The following is a 22,624-nucleotide window of genomic DNA, read 5'->3' on the forward strand; positions in this document are numbered from 1 at the left end:
GACATCTGTTTTGTTCGGTTGTGAGATCTCAATTGGTTTCATTTTGATATGAGATTTCAATGACAGTCGGGTTTGTTTTTGTTATTTTACGAGATTTCAAAGACAGCCGATTTTGTTTTGTTACGAAATTTCAGTGATGGTAGGTTTTGTTCCTTTAGGAGATCTCAACGACTGTCAGTTTTGTTCCTTTAGGAGATCTCAGTGATGGTCTGTTTTGTTCCATTACGAGATTTAAACGATGCTCGGTTTTCATTGTCAGTCAGTCAAATTTTCATTTGCTGTTCAGAAATGAGAACTCAATAAGGTATGTTTTGTTCTTTTACGAGATTTTAATGATGGTTGGTTTTGTTCCGTTACGAGATCTCAACGACTGTCAGTTTTGTTTCATTACGAGATCTCAATGATGGTTGGTTTTGTTCCTTTACGAGATTTAAATGACGCTTGGTTTTCATTGTCAGTAAAATTTTAATTTGTTCAGTTACAGGAACTCAAAAAGGTATGTTTTGTTCTTTAACAAGATTTTAATGATGGTCAGGTTTGTTCCTTTAGGAGATCTCAATGACAATCGGTTTTGCTGGGTTACGAGATCTCAATGATGAGTGGTTTTGTTCCTTTACGAGATCTCAATGATAGTCGGTTTTGTTCTGTTGTGAGATTTTAATGACAGTCGGTTTTGGATCTCAATGACGATCGGGGTTTGTTCCTTTAGTTTCGTTCCTTTATGAGATCTCAACGACTGTCAGTTTTGTTTCATTACGAGATCTCAGTAATGGTTGGTTTTGTTTCTTTACGAGATTTAAATAATGCTCGTTTTCATTGTCAGTTAAATTTTAATTTGTTCAGTTACGAGAACTCAATACAGTATGTTTTGTTCTTTTACGAGATTTTAATGACAGCTGGTTTATTTCCATTTTGAGATTTCAATGACAGACGGTTTTGCTGGGTTACGAGATCTCAATGACGGTTGGTTTTATTCCTTTAGGAGATCTCAACGACTGTCAGTTTTTATTCAGTTATGAGATTTCAATGAAGTTCAGGTTTGTTCCTCCACAAGATTTTTTTTCCACTCTGAGATTTCAGTGTCACTCGGTTTTGTTCCCTAACAAGGTTTTGCGTCAGTTGGTTTTGTTCTGTTATGAGATTTCAAAGATGGTCAGTTTTATTCGGTTACAAGAGTTCAATGACTGCCTGTTTTGTTCGGTTAGATCTCAATGTTGGTCAGTTTGGTTCCTTTATGAGATTTCAATGACAGATTGTTTTCATTGTCCATCAGTTTTGTTCCGTTACGCGATTTATTTTATGGTCAGTTTGGTTCAGTTATGAGATCTCAATGATAGTCGTTTTTTTCTGGGTTATGAGATTTCAATGACAGTCGGGTTTGAAACGATTCAATATAATTTGTGATGTGAAAATGTAGGGATTATTTTTGCACCAGGGTTACACCCCTTATTTTCCGGGGTTTATTTTTGTCCAAAAAATCCTCTATTTTGTGGTGTTATTTCCATTGGCCATCGTTGCTATCACGTCAGAGGCAGCCAGATCAGGAATCGTAAATATTAAACACGTTTGATATTTACAATTTGGAATTGAGAACACTATATTGTGATTGGGAGCAGTTAAATAATCGCATTAACACCACATCATTTTTTTTTTGGACACATATTGACATCAACTATCATCATACAAACGTCAACAATGAGAAGTGAGAAAATAAAATACTAAAAATTCATGCTGCAATGCATGCTGGGAGCCATGAATGAGTTTTGATTGGTGCACCCAGCTTTTTTGTCGATTGTCACCATTGCTGAGATTCACAGGCTGATTCTTGATGTCAGTCGCTGTCTGAATGATACTGTAGGTCAAAACTTGCTGTCCAGCATGTTTTTTTTCCTTAGTCCTTCAAATGATGAGGCACAATTAATGGAAATACTATTCAACAAAATGGTGAACTCAATTTATTTCTTGAATTCACTGAACATGAGATACAATCACTCAATCATCAACTTTCATATCATTAACTAGAGAAAATACATATAATCCCCCCCCAAAAAATAATTTACAGTAGTATATAAATATGTACATCTGTTGTTTTGTGTCACTGTCTGCAAAACAGAAGCATAATACATAATGTCATGCAATATTTTATAACAAAAATCTGTATTCTTTAAGTTAGTTCATTAAAAAATAAGTAATATAAAGAAGTTAAACGTATTTTTAAATGTCAAACATATTATTTAACAGGTTGTGGTTAACAAATTATAGAAAACAAATAACACAAATCAGCTAACCAAGTAACCATTGCATTCATTTCAATCAGTCTAAAAATAAACATGTTAAAAGTTCATTGTGTGAATTTTGAAGGTCAGACCTTCCTTCCTAAGATTCCTCTTGTTTTGTGAAAGCCTGAAAATAAAAAGAGAACAAAATGGAGTTACATACTGTATCATCAGAAAGTGTAAACTGATATTAGGACACTATTAAAGTGACAGTTCACCCAAAAAGTCAAAGTTCTGTCATCATTTCCTAACCCTCATGTCATTCCAAACCCAAAAGACTTTCACTCATCTTCAAAACAAAATTGAAGAAATTTTAATGAACAGACATGGTGCATTCAAATATGGTAAATGGAAGCTCAAACATGCTTGACTGACACGTGAGCACCAATGAGGTTCATTCTCACGTGTCACGTTGAGCAAGAACCAATGAGGTTTGATCTGGCACATTAAAGGATTAGTCTGAAGCTTGAACTAATTGTTATATACTTGCACTAGCATATTGTACAATATTTGACAATTTAGTTCAAACTTTGACCTGTGGAGGGCAGTAATACACTTAGCAGCGTCTACACTGCCGTAATTCTAATATAGAAGAAGAGAGCTAGTTCAAGATGAGTGTCTATGGTTAATATATAATTTTTTATTTTTTTAGAAAATGACTGATCGTTTCGCTAGATAAGACCCTTATTCCTCATCTGGTATCGTTTAAAGCCCTTTGAAGCTGCACTGAAACTAATTTTGACCTTCAACCATTTGGAGGCCATTGAAGCCCACTATAAGGAGATAGGTCTTGTGAACACACCTGCTTTAGAAACTGCCTTCCAAAGTAATTTGTTGCCATGTTCTTCAGGTTTGTTCTGGCTCCCACTTTACAGCGCACATATCCGTAGAGGTTTGCTCCCTGTAACACCACTCCCATAATCACCACCGCCTGCCAGAGGAAACGAGATTACTCACAGAAGAACGTCAAAGATGTCTTAGTGTCTATGCAACACCTCATAAAGAGAGCCAGTAGACAGACAGATGAAGCTCAGAACTCACCAGCCATTTTATCTTAAAGGAGATGAGTGTAGAGAAAGCAAAAACGACCCAGATGACGGGGCAGATGATCAGACCCAGCCAGAAGATTCGAGACTCTGCGTTTGAGGTTCGTGATGCTGAAGACTGAGTCCCTGTGGCCTGTAAACACACACGAATATAGACAGAACACACAACAAAATCACACAGATGTTTAACGCAAAAACAAAACAAAAAAGCAAACTCACATTTAACACTCTGGTCCTCTTCATTTAGGGGTCACACTTGGTGGTCAAAAGTGACAAAATCCTTGAAATGTAACTTTTGTTGTTTTTCAGGAAAACCAATGTAATATATTTTTGTTCAATAATATTTTTTGATTATTATTTAAATTTTTGAGGGTATTTTATGATATTATGCAATATTTATAAACATTTTACTAGCTATTTTTCCCTATTGAAAATACTACACAATTTATTTCTAATATATGTTTAAATAATTTTCCAACTAAAGCAGTATTCCATGTTAAAATAGAGACAATGCATTTAAAATCCAATTTTTTGAAGGTAGATTAGTGCCATCTGGTGGGTGTAAAAAATAGAAAAATGTATGTAATGCCATGTTGTAACCACTAGATGCATATATAGTTCTATATTTAAAGTGTCTGTATTGGTTTTTAGAAATAAATGCTTATTTTATTAAGTTATGGATTTGGATGACAATCTCAATGACTACTTTTTGTCAAGGTTTAGATTTTTTGTTTGAAATGCTGATTTTAAGTGTCAGTTTTTTGTCAATTTTACTATTAATTTTACAAACCTGAACACAGAGGAGGATGTTTTGTTAGAAATTAACACCTTTATTCAGCAAGGAAGCATTCAGTTCATCAAAAGTGACATTTATAATGTTACAAAAGATTTCTATTTAAAAAAAAAAATGTTGCAAATCAGCATATATATCAGCACGGATCATGTGACACTGAAGACTGGAGTAACGATGCTGAAAATTCAGCTTTGATCAAAGGAATAAATTACAGTTTACTATATATTCACATAGAAAACAGCTGTTATAAAAATATTTCACTATTTTTACAGTATTTTTGATCAAATAAATGCAGCCTTGGTGAGCAGAAGAAAAAATCGTACAGACTTTTAAACAGAGAAGTTAATAAATCATGTTTTTCTATAAATAAAGCAGTATACATCTACTGTAATATAAATGGTATAGCAATAAAAATGTTTATTTTACTGTAATCGTACCTTTCTGGACTCAAACACCCAATGGCTTTTTCCATCATCATCCACTTGATTCCACCAGCGCAGACCCACCATCAGACGCCCTGTGATATTCTAGAAGACGACAAATACATATGCAGGACAAGTTACATGCTGAAGTGTAATATTTCGGCTCAGAGGTTTGTCTGAATCTGTAGGTGTGAGTGAAAGTGATGCTCGACATCTGATCAGTTATTCCGAAACCACGCAGACCTTCACAGTCCAGAAGTCACATGACAGGAGGAGGATGATGGTGACCATACAGGCGATGAAGCTTCCGCCAAATGAGCCACACAGCAGGTAGACCAGAATCGCACTGATTCGGAAGAACAGGTGGAAGAAGGATGCCAGCGGATGTCTGGAACCACACACACATAATAATAATAATTAATATTTTTAATAATTACTGTAATAATTACTATAAACAAAACATTTAGCATTTTTAGAATGAAAAATATTGTTTTGGTAATACATTTAATTAATGATAATAATTTATATAATAAGCATTGCATTAATAATACAAGTAATTATTAATAATAATAATTTAATTTATTTATAATATAATAATTTATTTATATATATTTATATATTTATATTTATATATATTTATATATTTATATATATATATATATTTTAAATGAGGGCATCCCTGAATGTTCTTAAAAATGTACAATTTTACGTAAAATATTATTGATTAAATACTATAAAAACAAGTCGAAACCGGAGTCATTAAATACATGGAAAAAGCGTTATAAAAGATCTAAACAGACTAACTACTGATGACACACTTGATTTTGCTCTTTCTTGTGGCTGAATCTTCCTCAGCATCAAATAAAGACACATCTTCATCATCATTCGGGTCCTGGAAACGAGATGAAAAGATGACAGCTGTCAGTCTTGTGAAGAATAATTAAATCACAGAGAAAACTCGATACTGAGTTGTTTGCTGTCAGAGGAATGCTAAGCTAAACCAGATTATTAAAACATTTTTTATCTTAAACTCATAATAGAGGAACGCAAGCATTTTGTACACATAAACTATGTTTACAATGTTTCAAAAGTATTAATAATACTAAAATAAAGGACATTTTCACACTCACCAGCCTCATTGTTATGACTATCTGCGAATGTTTCGGGTGCTACTGATGATGTTACGCGACACGTCACTTCCGGATCTGTAAGGACTGACTATAATGCGCCTGAACCAGCGTTAGCAGATTCGAGCAGATTTTATTTTTGTTTGTATTACAGCAGTAACAGCAAAACAGAAACAAAATATGATAATATATTGAATATGATTTATTAATTATTTAGTAAACAAAATATTTTATATCATGTGTAATCCATAACTCACTATTAATATTTAACAATACAGTCTTCAAAATACATTTCTGGATTAAATTTTATACATATATAATCATAATCATATAATCATATTCAATATATTTAATTTAATCCAGAAATATCCATATATATATATATATATATATATATATATATATATATATATATACATTTCTGGATTAAATTTTATGTAGCCTATATATATATATATATATATATATATATATATATATATATATATATATATATATATATATATATATATATACATTTCTGGATTAAATTTTATGTAGCCTATATATATATATATATATATATATATATATATATATATATATATATATATATATATATACACACACACACACACACACAGAGTATATATAGGCAATGATAAATATAAAAAAATAAATATTAATAGTGAATTATGGATTACACGTGATATAAAGTATATCATTTACTAAATAATTAATAAATATTCAATATATTATCATATTTTGTTTGTTTTTCTGTTACTGCTGTGAATTTAATTTATTATATAACTTTATGTTTATTTTATATATATATATATATATATATATATATATATATATATATATATATATATATATATATATTTATTATTATTTTTTTTAATACCCACTTCACTATTCATATTACTTTAAAACCACCTCTTCATATTCCATTCCTTTGCATATTGCATATTTCTCTCTATATTACACAATTTTATATATATATATATATATATATATATATATATATATATATATATATATATAAAATTGTTTTATCCTATATATATATATTTTATCCTTGTGTGTGTAAAAATACTTGGCAATAAATCTAATTCTGATTTTTATGCATCGATTCAGTGTGATTATTGTTTAAAGTAACACTCTTATGTGTGAATTATTTAATAAAAACATCATTTATCAATTATGCACTGAAGCATGACGCTGTACCCGTAGGCGCTGTAACATTTTCTCTGTAGACTAGAGGAACCGGTTATGACAACAGAACTCATGGATAAATACCAGCATTTCACTGTAATCAATTAGTATTTGCAGAGAAAGATGATATTTATTTTGTTGGCAAAATAACTGTCAGTCTGTCAAAATATAACATAACACAGGAAACAGCAGCAGGAAACAGTATACAGAGTCATTATAGAGTCATATCTGTCCTGTTCACCCACCCAACCTCACCAGTGACCAACCCTAGTGAAATGTGCTGGAATATTGAACTACGTCAAATGGGTTTGGTCACTTGAGCAACATACTGTAACTGTAAACACAAGAATCTTGTCTTATATACTTTAGCATGGATATATATATATATATATATATATATATATGTGCACATTAAGTTTTTTTATTTTAAAATCATTTTTAAAAAATAGTCTTTTAGACTCACCAAGCCTACATTTGTTTGATCAAAAATACAGTAAAAACAGTAATACTGTGAAATATTATTACAATTTAAATGAACAGGTTTGTGTTGTAATATGTTATAAAACGTAATTTATTCCTGTGATCAAAGCTGAACTGTCACATGATCCTTCAGAAGATCATTTCTTGTTATTATTAATGTTGAAAACAGTTTTAGCATAAATTATTTGTTTATTTATTTAATCATTTGGGGAAATCATGATACACTGCCAATCAAAAATTTGCCGTAACATAAAAAAGAAAAAAAAGAAAAGAAATACTTTTATTTAGCAAAGACACATTAAAGGCATTTAAGAAATTAATAAATATTACAAAAAAAAAAAAAAATTCTATTCATCAAAGAATCCTGAAAAATAAAATTGATCACAGTTCCACAAAAATATGAAGCAGCACAATAATAATCAGATAATAATCATAAATGTTTCTTGAGCATCATATCAGAATGATTTCTGAAGGATCATGTGACACTGAAGACTGGAGTAATGATGCAGAAAATTCAGCTTTGATCACAGGAATAAATTACATTTTAACACATAACAGCTAAATCTATGTTGTAAAAATATTTCTCTCTTTTTAATGTATTTTAATCAAATAAATGCTTGGTGAGATTAAGAGACTAATTTCAAATTTCAAAAACATTAAAAAAAACCTTAAGCATACACAATACATGTATTTTTCTAGAGGTATTTTAATAAAAATGCACTGAAGCAGTCATAAAACTTTAATATCAGTGTCAGTGTAGATTTCTTATGTCCCGGGTTATCCAGTCAAGATCAATACCAGGTGCAAACGGGACATTATACACCGCAAAATCCCCAGAATTATATCAACTCTGCTTAGAGTACATATGCTCTCTCTCTATATAGTGTTAAAGTAACACTGAAGCAGAGTTAAAGTTAAGATAATTAAGTGATTAATTAAGTTATGATTGAGCAGTAGTGATGAACACCTGCTGTTAACAAGCAGAATCACTGAATAGAAAAACAAGAACTACAACTGACTTCCAGCCACAGCCTAAGATGAACCCAACTGAAGATAAAAGACATTAAATCTCTCAAGATCTGATCAGACAACTCCACAAACAGTATATTATCTCATTAACTTTAACTCTGTTCAGTGTTGTTGTAACTCTATATAGAGAGAGACCATATGTACTCTGAGCAGAGTTGATTTAACTCTGGGGATTTTACTGTGTACTAAGGAAATGCTCTGCAGTTTATTTTGGAGAGGGAACAGGAGACGGGGTCCTCAGAGATGATGATGCTCCAGTGGGTTCCAGAAGAACCACGTTCTCCTTCTTGGGAAGCCAGAACGCAGGGTAAAGCGGCTCCAGAAACTGAGCCTGGAATTTGTGGATGAGCGTCATGTCGTTCTCCACGTCATAGAACGCCAGCTCGCCGCCGGAGTAATCCATGTACACGCCGATCCGTGTGGCTTTAGGGCTGCTGAGCGGCGTCTCCACGTCGCTGTGCCAAGCGGAGAAGCTGCGTCCGTTCCACTGCAGACACCAGGAGAAGTTGTTTCCCGTGATGCAGCAGTTGCTCTCGGAGCCCTTGCGGTCGATGCTCTTGTACGTCAGGCCGACGTGAGTGCCCTCTCCTCTCATGTCCACCTCGAAATAGTGGCGTCCCAGGTAGAAGCTTTCGACCGTCAGCACCTGTTTAAAAAATAGTCTTTTAGACTCACCAAGCCTACATTTGTTTGATCAAAAATACAGTAAAAACAGTAATACTGTGAAATATTATTACAATTTAAATGAACAGGTTTCTGTTGTAATATGTTATAAAACGTAATTTATTCCTGTGATCAAAGCTGAACTGTCACATGATCCTTCAGAAGATCATTTCTTGTTATTATTAATGTTGAAAACAGTTTTAGCATAAATTATTTGTTTATTTATTTAATCATTTGGGGAAATCATGATACACTGCCAATCAAAAATTTGCCGTAACATAAAAAAAAAGAAAAAAAAGAAATACTTTTATTTAGCAAAGACACATTAAAGGCATTTAAGAAATTAATAAATATTACAAAAAAAAAAAAAAATTCTATTCATCAAAGAATCCTGAAAAATAAAATTTATCACTGTTTCCACAAAAATATGAAGCAGCACAATAATAATCAGATAATAATCATATAAGCTTTCGACCGTCAGCACCTGTTTGAAGTGCTCGAAGCGCTCGGGAAGCTCCGGATAGCTGTGCTGCCATGGCGTCGTGTTCGTGACCTTCTTCCGTTCTTCTGTCAGACGCAGGAACTGATGAGCCGTATCTGCATCGAGGGTCAGAGGCGTGACATCTGTGAAAGAAAATACAGTCAATCACCCAAAAATACATTCTAATTATATTAAAGGGATAGTTCACCCAAAAATGAAAATTACCCCCAGGGCATCCAAGATGTAGGTGACTTTGTTTCTTCAGTAGAACACAAATGATGATTTTTAACTCCAACCGTTGTGGTCTGTCAGTCTTATAATGCATGTCAATGGGAACTCTATCAATAAGAGCAAAAAAAACATGCACAGACAAATCCAAATTAAACCCTGCAGCTCGTGACGACACATTGATGTCCTAAGACACAAAATGATCGGTTTGTGCAAGAAACCAAACAGTATTTATGTCATTTTTTACCTCTAAAAGTAGTATAAGCGCGAGAGATCACTTCTGGCATCAGAGCGCGTTCAGAACTCACTAACCGAATGCGCAAGGCAGTTGGACATAGAGGTGTTTTAGAGGTAAAAATTATATAAATACTGTTGGGTTTCTTGCACAAATCGATCATTTTGTGTCTTAGGACATCAATGTGTCGTCACGAGCCGCAGGGTTTAATTTGTATTTGTCTATGCATCTTTTTTTCACTCTTATTAATAGAGTTCCCATTGACACGCATTATACGGCTGACTGCAACGGTTGGAGTTAAAAATCATCATTTGTGTTCTACTGAAGAAACAAAGTCACTTACATCTTGGATGCCCTGGGGGTAAGCAGATAAACATCAAATTTCATTTTTGGGTGAACTATCCCTTTAATGTAAAGCAGCTGAGAAGCTGTATGGTCAAACTACAGTACACTGTCGTTTAGTTTCATTCAACACTAATAACCCTTGTGAACGCTCACATTTGAGAAACTCGTCTCTGGTCTTCGGATTCGAGAATGACATGTTCTGTCTCGCAGCGATCATGGCATAAACCGTCGTCTTTATGCCCATGTTATCTGTGATTTGAAACAAGATATTTGGGTAAATTAGCAACATTTCACAGTGCTTTATAAAACACAAATGATGTTTCTGAAATTCATGTAGTTTTGCATGCTGACCGTTTTTACAGGTGTCTTTGAGTTTGTTGGTGTACGAGGTCAGCAGGTTGGCGCACGTCTCTTTCGTGGACTGTTTGACAACACGACTGAACAACTGCAGTCGATCCATGAGGCCGATATAAACACCAGGTAAAGACACATCAACAGCTTCCTTTTTCCACTCTGAATACTCCTGGAAAAAACACAATATTGATTAATCTGATCCCTTAAAATTCATCAAAATGGCATATTTATCTTTTTTTCCCTCCTGTGAAAATAATTTCTTCATGCTTTACAATAGCTTGAATGTAACTCGACACCCTTGCTGTATTCAGTATACAAGGAACCATGAATATGCAAATTAGTCTCCGCCTCCACTCACTCGCACCAGCTCGGATTACCTGATGCATTCGCTCAACTGCAGTTAAAGCTGCACAATGGCAAGTGGAATTATTGGTTTAATTAAATAACTTAATATTTTATTTAAATTCATATATGTTTGAAGCAGAAACTGATTCAGAAGAATAAGAAGCGGAAGAGTGAATTATAGAGGCTTGTCTACACACAGAATGGTAATGCGTAATGAATGGTTATGAATCATAATGTTTACCATTATATCGCTAAATATATGCATACGCAAGCGTTATTTCATATACTATTATAGTCTTTTTATTTTGAATTTGCTTTTATATTTCCATAGTAATGTTAATTTTTAGTAATTTTATTATGTGCTTTTGCCATTCTCGTTTTTATTTATTTCCAGTTAGTAATTTTAGTGATTCATATGGAAGCTTGTTTACGCCACTAAATTAAAAAAAATAAAAAAAAAGTAATTGCAACTTTCTGTCACAATTCTGTCTGTTTTCTTGCAATTGCAAGTTTTTAAATCACACAATTCTGAGTTTATTATATGCAATTGCAAGCTTATATCTCACAATTCAGAGAAAAAAAGTCAGAATTGCAAGATTTAAACTTGCAATTGCGACTTATAAAGTCAGTATTGCATGGTATAGTCAGAATTGTGAGATATAAACTTGCAATTCTGACTTTAATTAATTCACAATTGTTAGTTTATATCTTGCAGTTCTGAGAATTGTGAGAAATAAACTTGCATTTGTAAGATAAAAAGTCACAATTACCTTTTTTATTTTTATTTCATGGTGGAAACAAGCTTGCCTTTCACAGTTTCAACTTTTTTTATTTTTTAATCAATTTATCCTTCTAATAATTATATTTTATTTTATTTCAGCTTCATTTCAATTAACAAAAATGTTTCTAATAGTTTTAATTTTAGTTTTTGTTAACAATGTCCCGGATGTCGATGCATTGTAACTTTTAATTTTAGTGCAGTTTAACTGTAACCCACAACACATGCTTAAAATAATATTTAAGGTCATGAACGGATCTCCATACCTGCAGGAAGTCAATGTCATGTTTGTTCTTGGTGATTTTCTCGACTCGACTCTGGGTTTTCTTTAGTTCGGTGCAGCGCTGCTCCAGATGAACTCGGATTCCCTCGGCCTGCCGCAGCGCCTGCCGCTCCTCCGCCTCCAGGATCTCGCTCACTTCCTTCTTCACCTGCTCCACGGCCGACAGCAGCATGTCAAACTGCTCCTCGATCACTCCTCGCACCTCCTTCACAGACGCCTGCGGGCAGACAGAGTCATTACACATCATTGAGCAATAGGGTTGTTCTTTCTAAAGCCGGAGGGACCGGCCTTTGCATAACATCGGTCATCTTTTGAACGAGACGTATCTGAGGCTCCAGACACGTTCTTTTAGGATGTCAATAATCAAATGTCATCAATAAATGTGTAAAGCATAATGCACAACAAAACTGCCATTTATAGACCACTGTGATGTGTAGACTAACACACATGATATCCGAATTAAATAAAGAGTCTTTTAATAAACAATGTGAGGAGAAGTCCGAATAGCAGCTACACTAAACTTAAACAATACCAGACAAAGACATGAGGAAACACAGGGCTTAAACACATGAGGAAACAAATTTAGGATGAAACAGAACAAGTGTGGGACGAATTAACAAACTAATTAGGAAATCAGGCAAACAGGAACAGATCAAACAAGCACAAATAAATCTCAAAATAAACCCAGAAAGCTTGATCAGATCTCACACACCTGAATCTGAATTCAGAGAACTCCATTACTTTATAGTACAGTTCATATGTAAACTATTAACACTAGTCAAGCATTGTGGTCTTGAACAGTAAATCCAAAGTGCCTGACTATACAGCAGATGGATTGGTAGGTGAATATGTCCAATTATTTCTAGGTTTCAGCTCGATAAAGTGAGATTCATCAAATCAAATTTGACCCTTGTGTGGATAAAGAATAATTTAATTTTGAATATTCTGATTCACTTGGAAATACCTCATGCTACAGAAGTACAATGGGTTGCGAACAGGTCTGTGGACAGACTGTAAATGTGGTATTTTACCTCTATAGACACCGTGTTGACCTGTAACTTGTTGATGGCATTTTCTGCTGCTGTGACCGTCTTGATCATGTCCGTCTGTTTGTCATGAAGCTCTTTCTGTAAACACAAACACAATATTGTTTTAAAAACAAAAAAATGCAGTTCCTTGTCATTTTAAAAAATAGCAAATTATTTAACATTAATCATATTAATTCTTATACTAATATTTTTTTTTAATAAATCAGTCACTGGTAAAATATTCTGTAATGTAAAGAAATATTGACAATTTATACTGTATGTTTCCTGAAAAAAAAAAACCCCAAAAAGATCAAATATATTATAAAATGGTAATACAATATGACAAGATCTCAGAGTTAAACTGTGTCAGAAAACAATAATCTTAATTATGTCAGATAACATTTAAGCAAAACATGGTCAGGTCAAAGTGTCAATAATTTTTGGTCACAAATGTTTATCAATTTTACTGGTAGTCCACTGTATGAAGAATTTTTGAGTAAACGTCACAGTTTACTTTATTTTGCTATCCTCACTTACATAAATGAACTATAGTGTCCTGCACCCACTAGTAAAAAAATATCAAAATATAAAAAATGTCTGAATAATATTTGGTTTGACTGTAATATATATGTGGTACGGAAGAGGATTAGGGCCAAGCAATAATAAAAAAATAAAACCATCTCAAAATTCAAGTTGTTACATTTCGAGATAAAATGTTGAGAATAAACTCATTAAATTATGAGAATAAAGTAATTAAATTACGAGAAAAAAAGTCATTAAATTATGAGAACAAATTCGTAATTTAACGAATTTGTTCTCGTAATTGAACGACTTTTTTCCTCATAATTTAATGAGTTTATTCTCAACATTTTCTCTCAACTTTTTTCTCGAAATTTAACATTTTTTTCATAATTTAACGAATTTGTTCTCATAATTTAATGAAATTGTTCTCGTAATTTAACGACTTTTTTTCTCATAATTTAATGAGTTTATTCTCAAAATTTTATCTAAACTTTTTTCTCGAAATTTAACGACATTTTTCTCATAATTTAACAAATTTGTTCTCGTAATTTAACAACTTTTTTCTCATAATTTAATGAGTTTATTCTAAACATTTTATCTCGACTTTTTTCTCGAAATTTAACAAGTTTTCTCTTGTAATTTAATGAATTTGTTCTCGTAATTTAAGGACTTTTTTCTCATAATTTAATGAGTTTATTCTCAACATTTTATCTCGACCTTTTTTTTTTCTCAAAATTTAACAACTTTAATCTTGAGATGGTTTTATTTTTTTATTATTGCTTGGCCCTAATCCTCTTCCATAATATGGAGAGTAAAACATGACATAACATGGAGTAAAAAGATAAAAAAGTTAATTAAGACTTCTGACTTTTTTCACAATTCTGAGAAAAAAAAAACTCTGTACTGTGAGATAAAGTTGCAATTACCTTTTTTATTTTGTTGTTCTGTGGCTGAAAAATTTTGCGAGATGTAAACTCAGAATTCTGAGGGACAAAGTCTGAACTGTGAGATGTAAACTCACAATTGTGAGGAAAAAGGTCAAACCAAATCAAGCATCCCTCTGAATCAGTGAGTCAAAGGAGTATAGATAGGGATCAGTATCAGATAGGGATCAGTGTCTTTATTCAGCGTTTGCTCTGCATTCCACAGACAGGTTCAGACCAAAACTTCATCCACTGAGCACACAGCTCATGTTCAGCAGTTGTTACTCTTTTTTGTGTAAGTTTTCTAAAGGGAACATCTCTAACAAAAGAGCTTTGACTTTCAAATTAAAGCAAAAAAAAAAAAAAAAGTTTTCCCTCCACCCTGACAAGCCAAAACAATCAGATTACTTTTTCAAGTAACTAGTAAAGTAACACATTACTTTTAAATTTACAACAAAACATCCGAGCTACTTCAAATAAGTAATTTGTTTGTCTATTTATTGACTGACAGCTCTCCTGTCCCCATGTAAGAGAAATTGGAAGTAAGTACAGAGGCGTTGTGTGTGGACATGATGGTTATGGTAGCTCTAAACTAAGTGTCAGATTTAATTGCGCCAGGGCAAACACTCTTTTGGCATTAAAAATTACTAAAGACACGCAGTGAAAATTTGTAGGAGTTTCCTTTTCAGACACAAGATGTAGTATTTTACACAAGGTGATTTACTAAGGTTTGTGCTAGTCAATATACTTGTATTTGTGCCATTATTTGCCGCCCAAAGATGCATGCGTTAAACCAGACGCTAATTTGCGCTGCTCTTGATAGATTGTGTTGTTCATTATGGAAATGTTATGGCTGCGTCTGTGTTCTTTCATTTGCGTGTCGTCAGTAGATCAAGAGGAGAACTTTCCACTCACATCTGCGCTTTTGTGGAATTGCGATCTCATGCCCTGTTTAGTAAATCTGGCCCTATTTGTGAACATGCATTTACTCAGCTCACTTGCACAAAAACAGATTCAGCATTCCTCAAAATTAATAAAAACTATGAAATGCAAACTCAGAATATTACGCAAACCTGTAATAATTAAATCTGTTAAATAACACAAATATACTTTATGTATTTAATCTCACTTTATTAACCAATATCTTTCCATAAAAAGTAACGTCTCAGGTTACGTATGTAACCATACATACATCCTTTCGGACACCTGGGTCACGTGACGTTCCCCAAAGCGCAATCAGCGCAGAGTTGAAGTTCCCTTTCGAAAGGGAACCAAGTAATGCAATTACGTAGTTACATTTTTAGGGAGTAACAATAAATTTCGAGAAAAAAGTCGAAATAAAATGTTGAGAATAAAGTCATTAAATTACGAGAAAAAAAGTAGTTAAATTATGAGAACAAATTCGTAATTTAACAAATTTGTTCTGGTAATTTAACAAGTTTATTCTCAACATTTTATCTCAACTTTTTTCTCAAAATTTAACAACATTTTTCTCATAATTTAACAAATTTGTTCTCGAAAGTTAACAAGTTTTTTTCTCGTAATTTAACGAATTTGTTCTCAACATTTTAGATTTAGTATTTTACGCAAGGTGATTTACTAAGGTTAGTGCTAGTCAGTATACTGGTATTTGCGGCATTATTTGCCGCCCAAAGAAGCATGCGTTAAACCAGACGCTAATTTGCGCTGCTCTTGATAGATTGTGAGTAATGCAATATTGTAATGAATTACTTTTAAAAGTGACTTTACCCGACACTGTATCTGACAGTCTGTGACTGCATTATTGTCATTGAAAACCCCTCCCTGCTCTCTCTCCAGTTAAAACATGCTTAGATACGCTCTCTGAGATGCACACATGGATTTTTGTTCTCTGATCCTGAGGTATCAAGTCCCACATTTCAAAGAAAAAGCCATATTGTTCTCATGGTAACAATTTTGATGTTATAATGAATGATTTGGGCGCAAAATTTCAGGTGAAAACTGAACAAGGAAACTTTGCAAGGTGTTTTGTCAGACAAATATTAAAGCAAAGTTTAATATTAAGTGCATAAAGAGATCAATCCTATAGACGCTTACTAAAATCCACCATAAAACCGTAGAAACTGTTTTAGCAACACACACAACAGTCTAGCATTTTAGTGTTGTGTTTTGCACAGGTAATCACATATTGCTCAGATTACTAGGACACTGTAACGTAAAGTGTCTGGAATTTCAGTGGATTATCATCACTGAGAATGAAATGACTGATGAGTATGCAAATCAGTCAGTAATGTCATGACTTCAGTGGTTAAACTAGATATGTACCAGAGATCTGGGTGTCATAGTTTCTCTGTTCATCAACTGAGAAGAAGTTTCTGGAAAGATAACTGGACATACTGTGCCTGTTAGTTCTGTCATCCAGTCAGGCAGGATTGCTGAACATGTTCTAATGTTGTGCAACGCTGTAAAGTAATTATACTGTCAAAACGTCCCTAAGAATGCCTTGCCTCGACTCAGATCCATGAAAAGTGCGGGACACACCCTGCTCTGCACGCGGCAACAATACATCAAACACTCTACGGTTGAGAGGAAACTCCCTTACAAGCACACACACATGCAGGGTGGATTGTTTTGCTCTACTGCGTTTACAGTAAAAGTTCTCCTAATGTCAAGGACATTAAAGGAATAGTTCAACAATTGAAATGATGTCATTATTTACTCAACCTCATGTTGTTTCCAACCATTCAAACAAGTCCCAAACATTTTTCAGGTTTAAAAGCACCTTGAAAGTATCTTAAAAATGGTCCGTGTACATGCATTATATCCTATGATAGAATTATGCAAGGAACGGACATTAATACACTGAAAATAATTAATTGTGTGGCTTCAGAAGATTTGGTTAATAATCTACTGTTATGATTGATTATGAAAAGAGATTATAATGTAACAAAAGATTTCTATTTCAAATAAATGCTGTGCTTTTGAACTTTCTATTCATCAAAAAAAATCCTAAATGCATTATGGTTTACACAAAGATATGAAGCAGCTGTTTTCAACATTAATCATAGTAGGAAATGTTTCTTGAGCTGCTTTCAAACTCAACCGGATAAAAGCCATTTTATTTGTTTAGCATGCAAATATGCCAAAGAACTTGACTGTAAATAACCTAACAGCGTTCATATGCGGCCACAGCCAAAAAAACAACCTAGAAACGACATAAAGGAATGTTAAAAGCATGTTAAAGACACACTAAACCACCTGTTGAATCATCATGTCACATGTTATGAAAAGAGTGTTTGCGTTCTAGTTACGGTTACATTGAGTAACCGGTCTTTGAAAAACACCATACAGATTTTGCTGCTTCCTGATGCACATTGTGTTTGTTAGTTTATCTATTGAAATTCATGAGGGTCTTGATAATCACAGAAGTTTCTGAGATGTTTTGCATTCTTGAGGAGATGATGTCACACAGACGTCATTAACCGACACGCACAACTGGATGCAGAATAACGAAACCAGTTTCAGATCAGACTACACCAGAAATGCATTAACTGACACATGCGTCAATGAGGTGTCCGAAAGAGAAATCCCAAGAGATCCGTCACAGCAATGAGACTGAATGGAGAGCAAATGGGTCAAATTCACACATGAGCCTCAACTACACCCTAAACACATAACTAGTCAAGCACAACCAAATACTAACTTAATTAAAGACGAATCAGCACTGTAATATATTATATTATATATATATATATATATATTCTTTTGTCAAGTCAAATTAGATTCACTTATGTTGATCAGATTACATAATCTTTTGAGTTTCTGTTAAACCAATCTCTTTTTTTTGTATTAACTAAAATTTTTAGTTTCAATGAACTCAATTTTAATGCAATGAAATTACTTTGTTTTTTAAGTTAAACCAACATTTTTCAAACAGTTTATTACTTGATATTTGACAATTGTAAGTGAATACTGAAGACTATGTGATTAAAATGATCAAAATAATGTCTCTTTCTGAGTGATTTAAAAAAATGTGATCAATAATAAGTTATGGCAACATAGAGTTTTTTTCCATTACTTTAAATTATCAAAATAATTTAACCAATTTCAACTTCATTTTTTAAAGTTATACAGGATTCAACTCAACTTTTAGGTCAGTTTAATGTAAATCAAACTGAACAGATTATACTTAAAAAGGAAGCAACTGAACTTAGTGATGGAAATTTTATACTTTTACGTTTTTGTTACATTGTAGCATTGTTGAAAAATTCATCACCATGCTGTTTATACAGTTAGTAACAGCAAAACTCTCCTCAACAGATGATCTGAGGAATCATTCACACCTAAAGCATAAGTATTAAACTTCATTGTGTGAGTTTGATCACATCACTAACCTGATGGTTCTTTATCAGGCCCATTGTCAGGTCTTTGAAACAGTATATGCTTATGTGACCTGTTCTTTTAAATCAGAGACAGATATATCTGACCCTGTTACAAATGATCTGCACAGAGAGATGTAGTCTGATATGATTTTGTTGATCTCTAATAATTAAATCAGAGCGAGGAAAGATAAAGTCCTCTGTTCCTTATTTCACTGAAAAAAAAATGCATTAGACATAAGGAACAGTTAGTGTTTTATGATAGGAGACAATGGGGCTAAAATCCACCTTAAAAGTGAAATGTTTTAGGTTTCTCCCATTTTAGCTCATAAGGCATTCATAAGATGAGAGTAAATGCTGTGGCTGAATTCGGAGGAACATACTACTCTTACTATTTGTGATATACATCTTTACATGGCAGAAATAAAAAGAAAGTACTACTTTTATTCAGCAAGGATGCATTAAAATGACAAAAGAAATAACCGCAAAGATATTTATAATGTTACAAATGTTTTCTATTAAACAAATGCTGAAAAATCTCCATCTCCAGTACAGTTCCTGCTGGTGTTCCTCAGGGCTCAGTGTTGGGCCCGCTTCTGTTCATTATCTATTTACTCCCTCTTAGCCACGTTTTCAGGAAATATGGTTTCCATTTTCACTGCTACACTGACGACACCCAGATCTGTCTCCAGACTCAGTAGTGATCAAAACGAGGTCCTACTTGTAGATTTGTTTTTCTTAAGAAAGTAATACTTTTATTCAGCAAGGATGCATTAAATTGACAATAAATAAATAAATAAATAAATAAAATATAAAAAAATAACAGTAAAGACATTTATAATGTTACAAAAGTTTTCTATGTAAAAAATGCTGAAAAATGTCACGGTTTCCACAAAAAAATATGACACACAACTGTCCTCAACATTGATAATATTCAGAAATGTTTGTGGAGCAGCAAATCATCATATTAGAATGATTTCTGAAGGATCATGTGACACTGAAGACTGGAGTAATGATGCTGAAAATTCAGCTTTGATCACAGAAATAAATTACACTTTGCTATATATTCACATAGAAAACAGCTATTTTAAATTGTAAAAATATTTCACTATTTTACTGCATTTTTGATCAAATAAATGCAGCACTGATGAGCAGAAGAGACTCGTTTTTTTTTTTTTTTTTAAATCTTACTAACCCCAAATATTCTCATTACAGCTATACCTAAATCTATGTATGCAACATTTTAACGTTATTAAGCGAAGTTATAAAGTATACAAGTAAGAAAACAACATCAAACAGCCCTTGAGTCGTGCGGTACCTCTATTTTCCTGCGCGCCTCAGTGATGGGCACGGCGTTGTGCCCGCGGTGTTCCTCTGACGCGCACTCCTGACACAAGCAGCGCGCGTCCGCGCAGCAGTACAGCTCGAGCGGCCCGCGGTGAGTCTCACACGTCCGTCTCTCGATGTCCCGCAGCGGCTCCACCAGCTTGTGGCTCTGAAACTTGACGTTCTCCAGGTGCGGTCTCAGGTGAGCCTCGCAGTACGACACCATGCAGGTCAAGCAGGACTTTTTGGCCCGGCACGGCCGGTCGATGCAGGAGTCGCACGTGACTTCATCTGGTCCTAGCTCCTGCTCTTCATCCTGGGGCTTCTGAGGGTCCTCTGATTCCTGAAGGTCTTCTTGAATCTTGCTTTCCTCGGTGATCCTGCTGTCCTTTTCTCCTTCTGTCTCTGGAGATCCATTCACCTGAATATTCTTCTCCTCGTCTGTGGACTTCAGATTGCTCTCCTTCTGCTGGAGTTTATCTGAACCCATGCTGCGTTCCTGGAGCTCTGCTGTCAGCACCATGTCGCCCATGACTGCTTTTCTTCTGTCTGTCCTGAGCTTTGACTTCAGTTTAAAGTTGCAGCCAAGCCCAAACTTAAGACAGGTGAGTTGAATCGAAGCCACTCCCCCTGAAACTCAACCATTTCCTTATATTCCCTCTAGCGCTTACAGCCAGAGGCGGTGGGCGGGGTTACATTATGTTGTGGGCGGAGTCAGCATGAGGGCATGTGGTTGCTGTTGAATTTGGTTAAGTTACAGGCTGATATAATTGTTTCTATGGCTTACTAGTAATAATTCATTTACTCATCCACAAACCCATCTGACCTTCTTTCTTCTGTGGAACACAAAAGGAGGTGCTGTTTTCCATACAGTGAAAGCGAATGATGAAAATGTAACAATTTAACATGACTCAAACCAGATGCATTCCTGGATTCTTGCTGAAGACTCATCAAGGCCATCAACAAGACTTTCATTCTTAAAGGATTAGTTCACTTTCAAATTAAATTTCTTGATACTTTTTAACCACAAATGCTCATTTATGAACTAGCTCTCTTCTACTTCTTCTCTATTAGAATTCCAGCTGCTAAGTGTATTACTGCCCTCCACAGGTCAAAGTTTGAACTAATTGTTATATACTTGCACTAGCATATTTTATATGACAATTTAGTTCAAACTTTGACCTGTGGAGGGCAGTAATACACTTAGCAGCTGGAATTCTAATAGAGAAGAAGAAGAAGAAGAAGAAGAGAGCTAGTTCAAAATGAGCATTTATGGTTAAAATGTATATAACACTTTTTTTTTTAGAAAATGAGTGATGGTTTCTCTAGATAAGACTTTTATTCTTTTCATTCTTTTAGGCTGCATTGAAACTGTAATTTTGACCTTTTGGCTCCATTGAAGTCCACTATATGGAGAAAAATCCTGGAATGTTTTCATCAAAAACCTTCATTTCTTTTCGACTGGGCATTAAACAGGGCATGAGATCGCAATTCCACAAAGCGCAGATGTGAGTGGAAAGTTCTCCTCTTGATCTACTGACGACACGCAAATGAAAGAACACAGACGCAGCCATAACATTTCCATAATGAACAACACAATCTATCAAGAGCAGCGCAAATTAGCGTCTGGTTTAACGAATGGGCATGCCGCAAATACCAGTATGTTGACTAGCACAAACCTTAGTAAATCACCTTGCATACTCATTAAAATACTAACTTTTGCATCTGAAAGGGAAACTCCTACAAATGCATATGCAATAAGGTAAGGCAATAAGGTGTGTGTGTGTGTGGGGGGGGGGATTTTAATTTGAAAGGGAACTAATCCTTTAAGAATGTTTTGTGAATTCGACCCCTAAAGTTAAATAAATGTTACTTGGGTAAAGTTGGTTTTATATTCGCACATTCAGACTTCTGATAAATTCAGACTTTCCAATAAATGTGCAATAAATTAATGTTTGCAAATTTTAAGATATTGACAACCAACGATTGTCAACTTACAACATTTTTCACAGTCGATCAAAATAGGCAAGTATTGTTTTAATGGCATATTGTACATTGTAGTGTGATTAACAAGGCTATTGAATACGTATGTCCAAATGTGCGAATATAAAACCAACTTTACCCAAGTATAAATGCTTTATGTGAGTTAAAGTCTCACATTTCAGTCATTATTCATTGAAAATCTTGCCATCTATCATAGCTATCAATCTCATTCATTCCTTTACATATTTAAAATAGGTGTTGATGTTATAAATAGTCCCTGTAATAAGTGCACTCTAAGTTACTTTAAATATCAGCATCTGCTAAAAGAACCACCTGTAAACAGCTGATGTAGTTATTAACCATACTTGAGCGCAGCCTTTCATGCCATCTCACATAAGATAC

The 22,624-nt window shown here is 33.9% G+C and overlaps 2 protein-coding genes across 2 annotated transcripts; both read right to left on the bottom strand.

Annotated features, from left to right (window-relative positions):
• Positions 1-1,952: 1,952 nt before the first annotated feature.
• On the bottom strand, positions 1,953-5,741 carry tvp23b (trans-golgi network vesicle protein 23 homolog B (S. cerevisiae)). Its single transcript, XM_067369280.1, has 7 exons — positions 5,668-5,741; positions 5,356-5,429; positions 4,781-4,925; positions 4,553-4,642; positions 3,318-3,455; positions 3,079-3,207; positions 1,953-2,403 (listed from the first exon to the last, which is right to left on the bottom strand). Exons 1-7 carry the CDS (start codon positions 5,674-5,676, stop codon positions 2,377-2,379), a joined length of 612 nt encoding a protein of 203 aa, XP_067225381.1. The 5' UTR covers positions 5,677-5,741; the 3' UTR covers positions 1,953-2,376.
• Positions 5,742-6,985: 1,244 nt separating this feature from the next.
• On the bottom strand, positions 6,986-20,881 carry trim16 (tripartite motif containing 16). The gene is made up of 7 exons (XM_067369972.1): positions 20,232-20,881; positions 13,114-13,209; positions 12,066-12,299; positions 10,674-10,845; positions 10,476-10,571; positions 9,518-9,657; positions 6,986-9,016 (listed from the first exon to the last, which is right to left on the bottom strand). Exons 1-7 carry the CDS (start codon positions 20,769-20,771, stop codon positions 8,576-8,578), a joined length of 1,719 nt encoding a protein of 572 aa, XP_067226073.1. The 5' UTR covers positions 20,772-20,881; the 3' UTR covers positions 6,986-8,575.
• Positions 20,882-22,624: the final 1,743 nt, after the last annotated feature.

This window comes from Chanodichthys erythropterus, chromosome 19 (assembly GCF_024489055.1).
Source record: "Chanodichthys erythropterus isolate Z2021 chromosome 19, ASM2448905v1, whole genome shotgun sequence".
Taxonomy (NCBI): Eukaryota; Metazoa; Chordata; class Actinopteri; order Cypriniformes; family Xenocyprididae; genus Chanodichthys; species Chanodichthys erythropterus.

Bases quoted from the DNA above. Each gene is read 5' to 3' on its own strand.
- tvp23b (XM_067369280.1), bottom strand. The intron at 4,643-4,780 runs GTCTGCGTGGTT...GTCGTCTTCTAG, and splicing joins GTGACTTCTGGACTGTGAAG to AATATCACAGGGCGTCTGAT. The intron at 3,208-3,317 runs GTGAGTTCTGAG...TTCCTCTGGCAG, and splicing joins CCTTTAAGATAAAATGGCTG to GCGGTGGTGATTATGGGAGT.
- trim16 (XM_067369972.1), bottom strand. From the start codon at position 20,771: ATGGGCGACATGGTGCTGACAGCAGAGCTCCAGGAACGCAGCATGGGT. The intron at 12,300-13,113 runs GTAAAATACCAC...GTCTGCCCGCAG, and splicing joins TCAACACGGTGTCTATAGAG to GCGTCTGTGAAGGAGGTGCG. The intron at 9,658-10,475 runs GTGAGCGTTCAC...TTTCTTTCACAG, and splicing joins CAGAGACGAGTTTCTCAAAT to ATGTCACGCCTCTGACCCTC.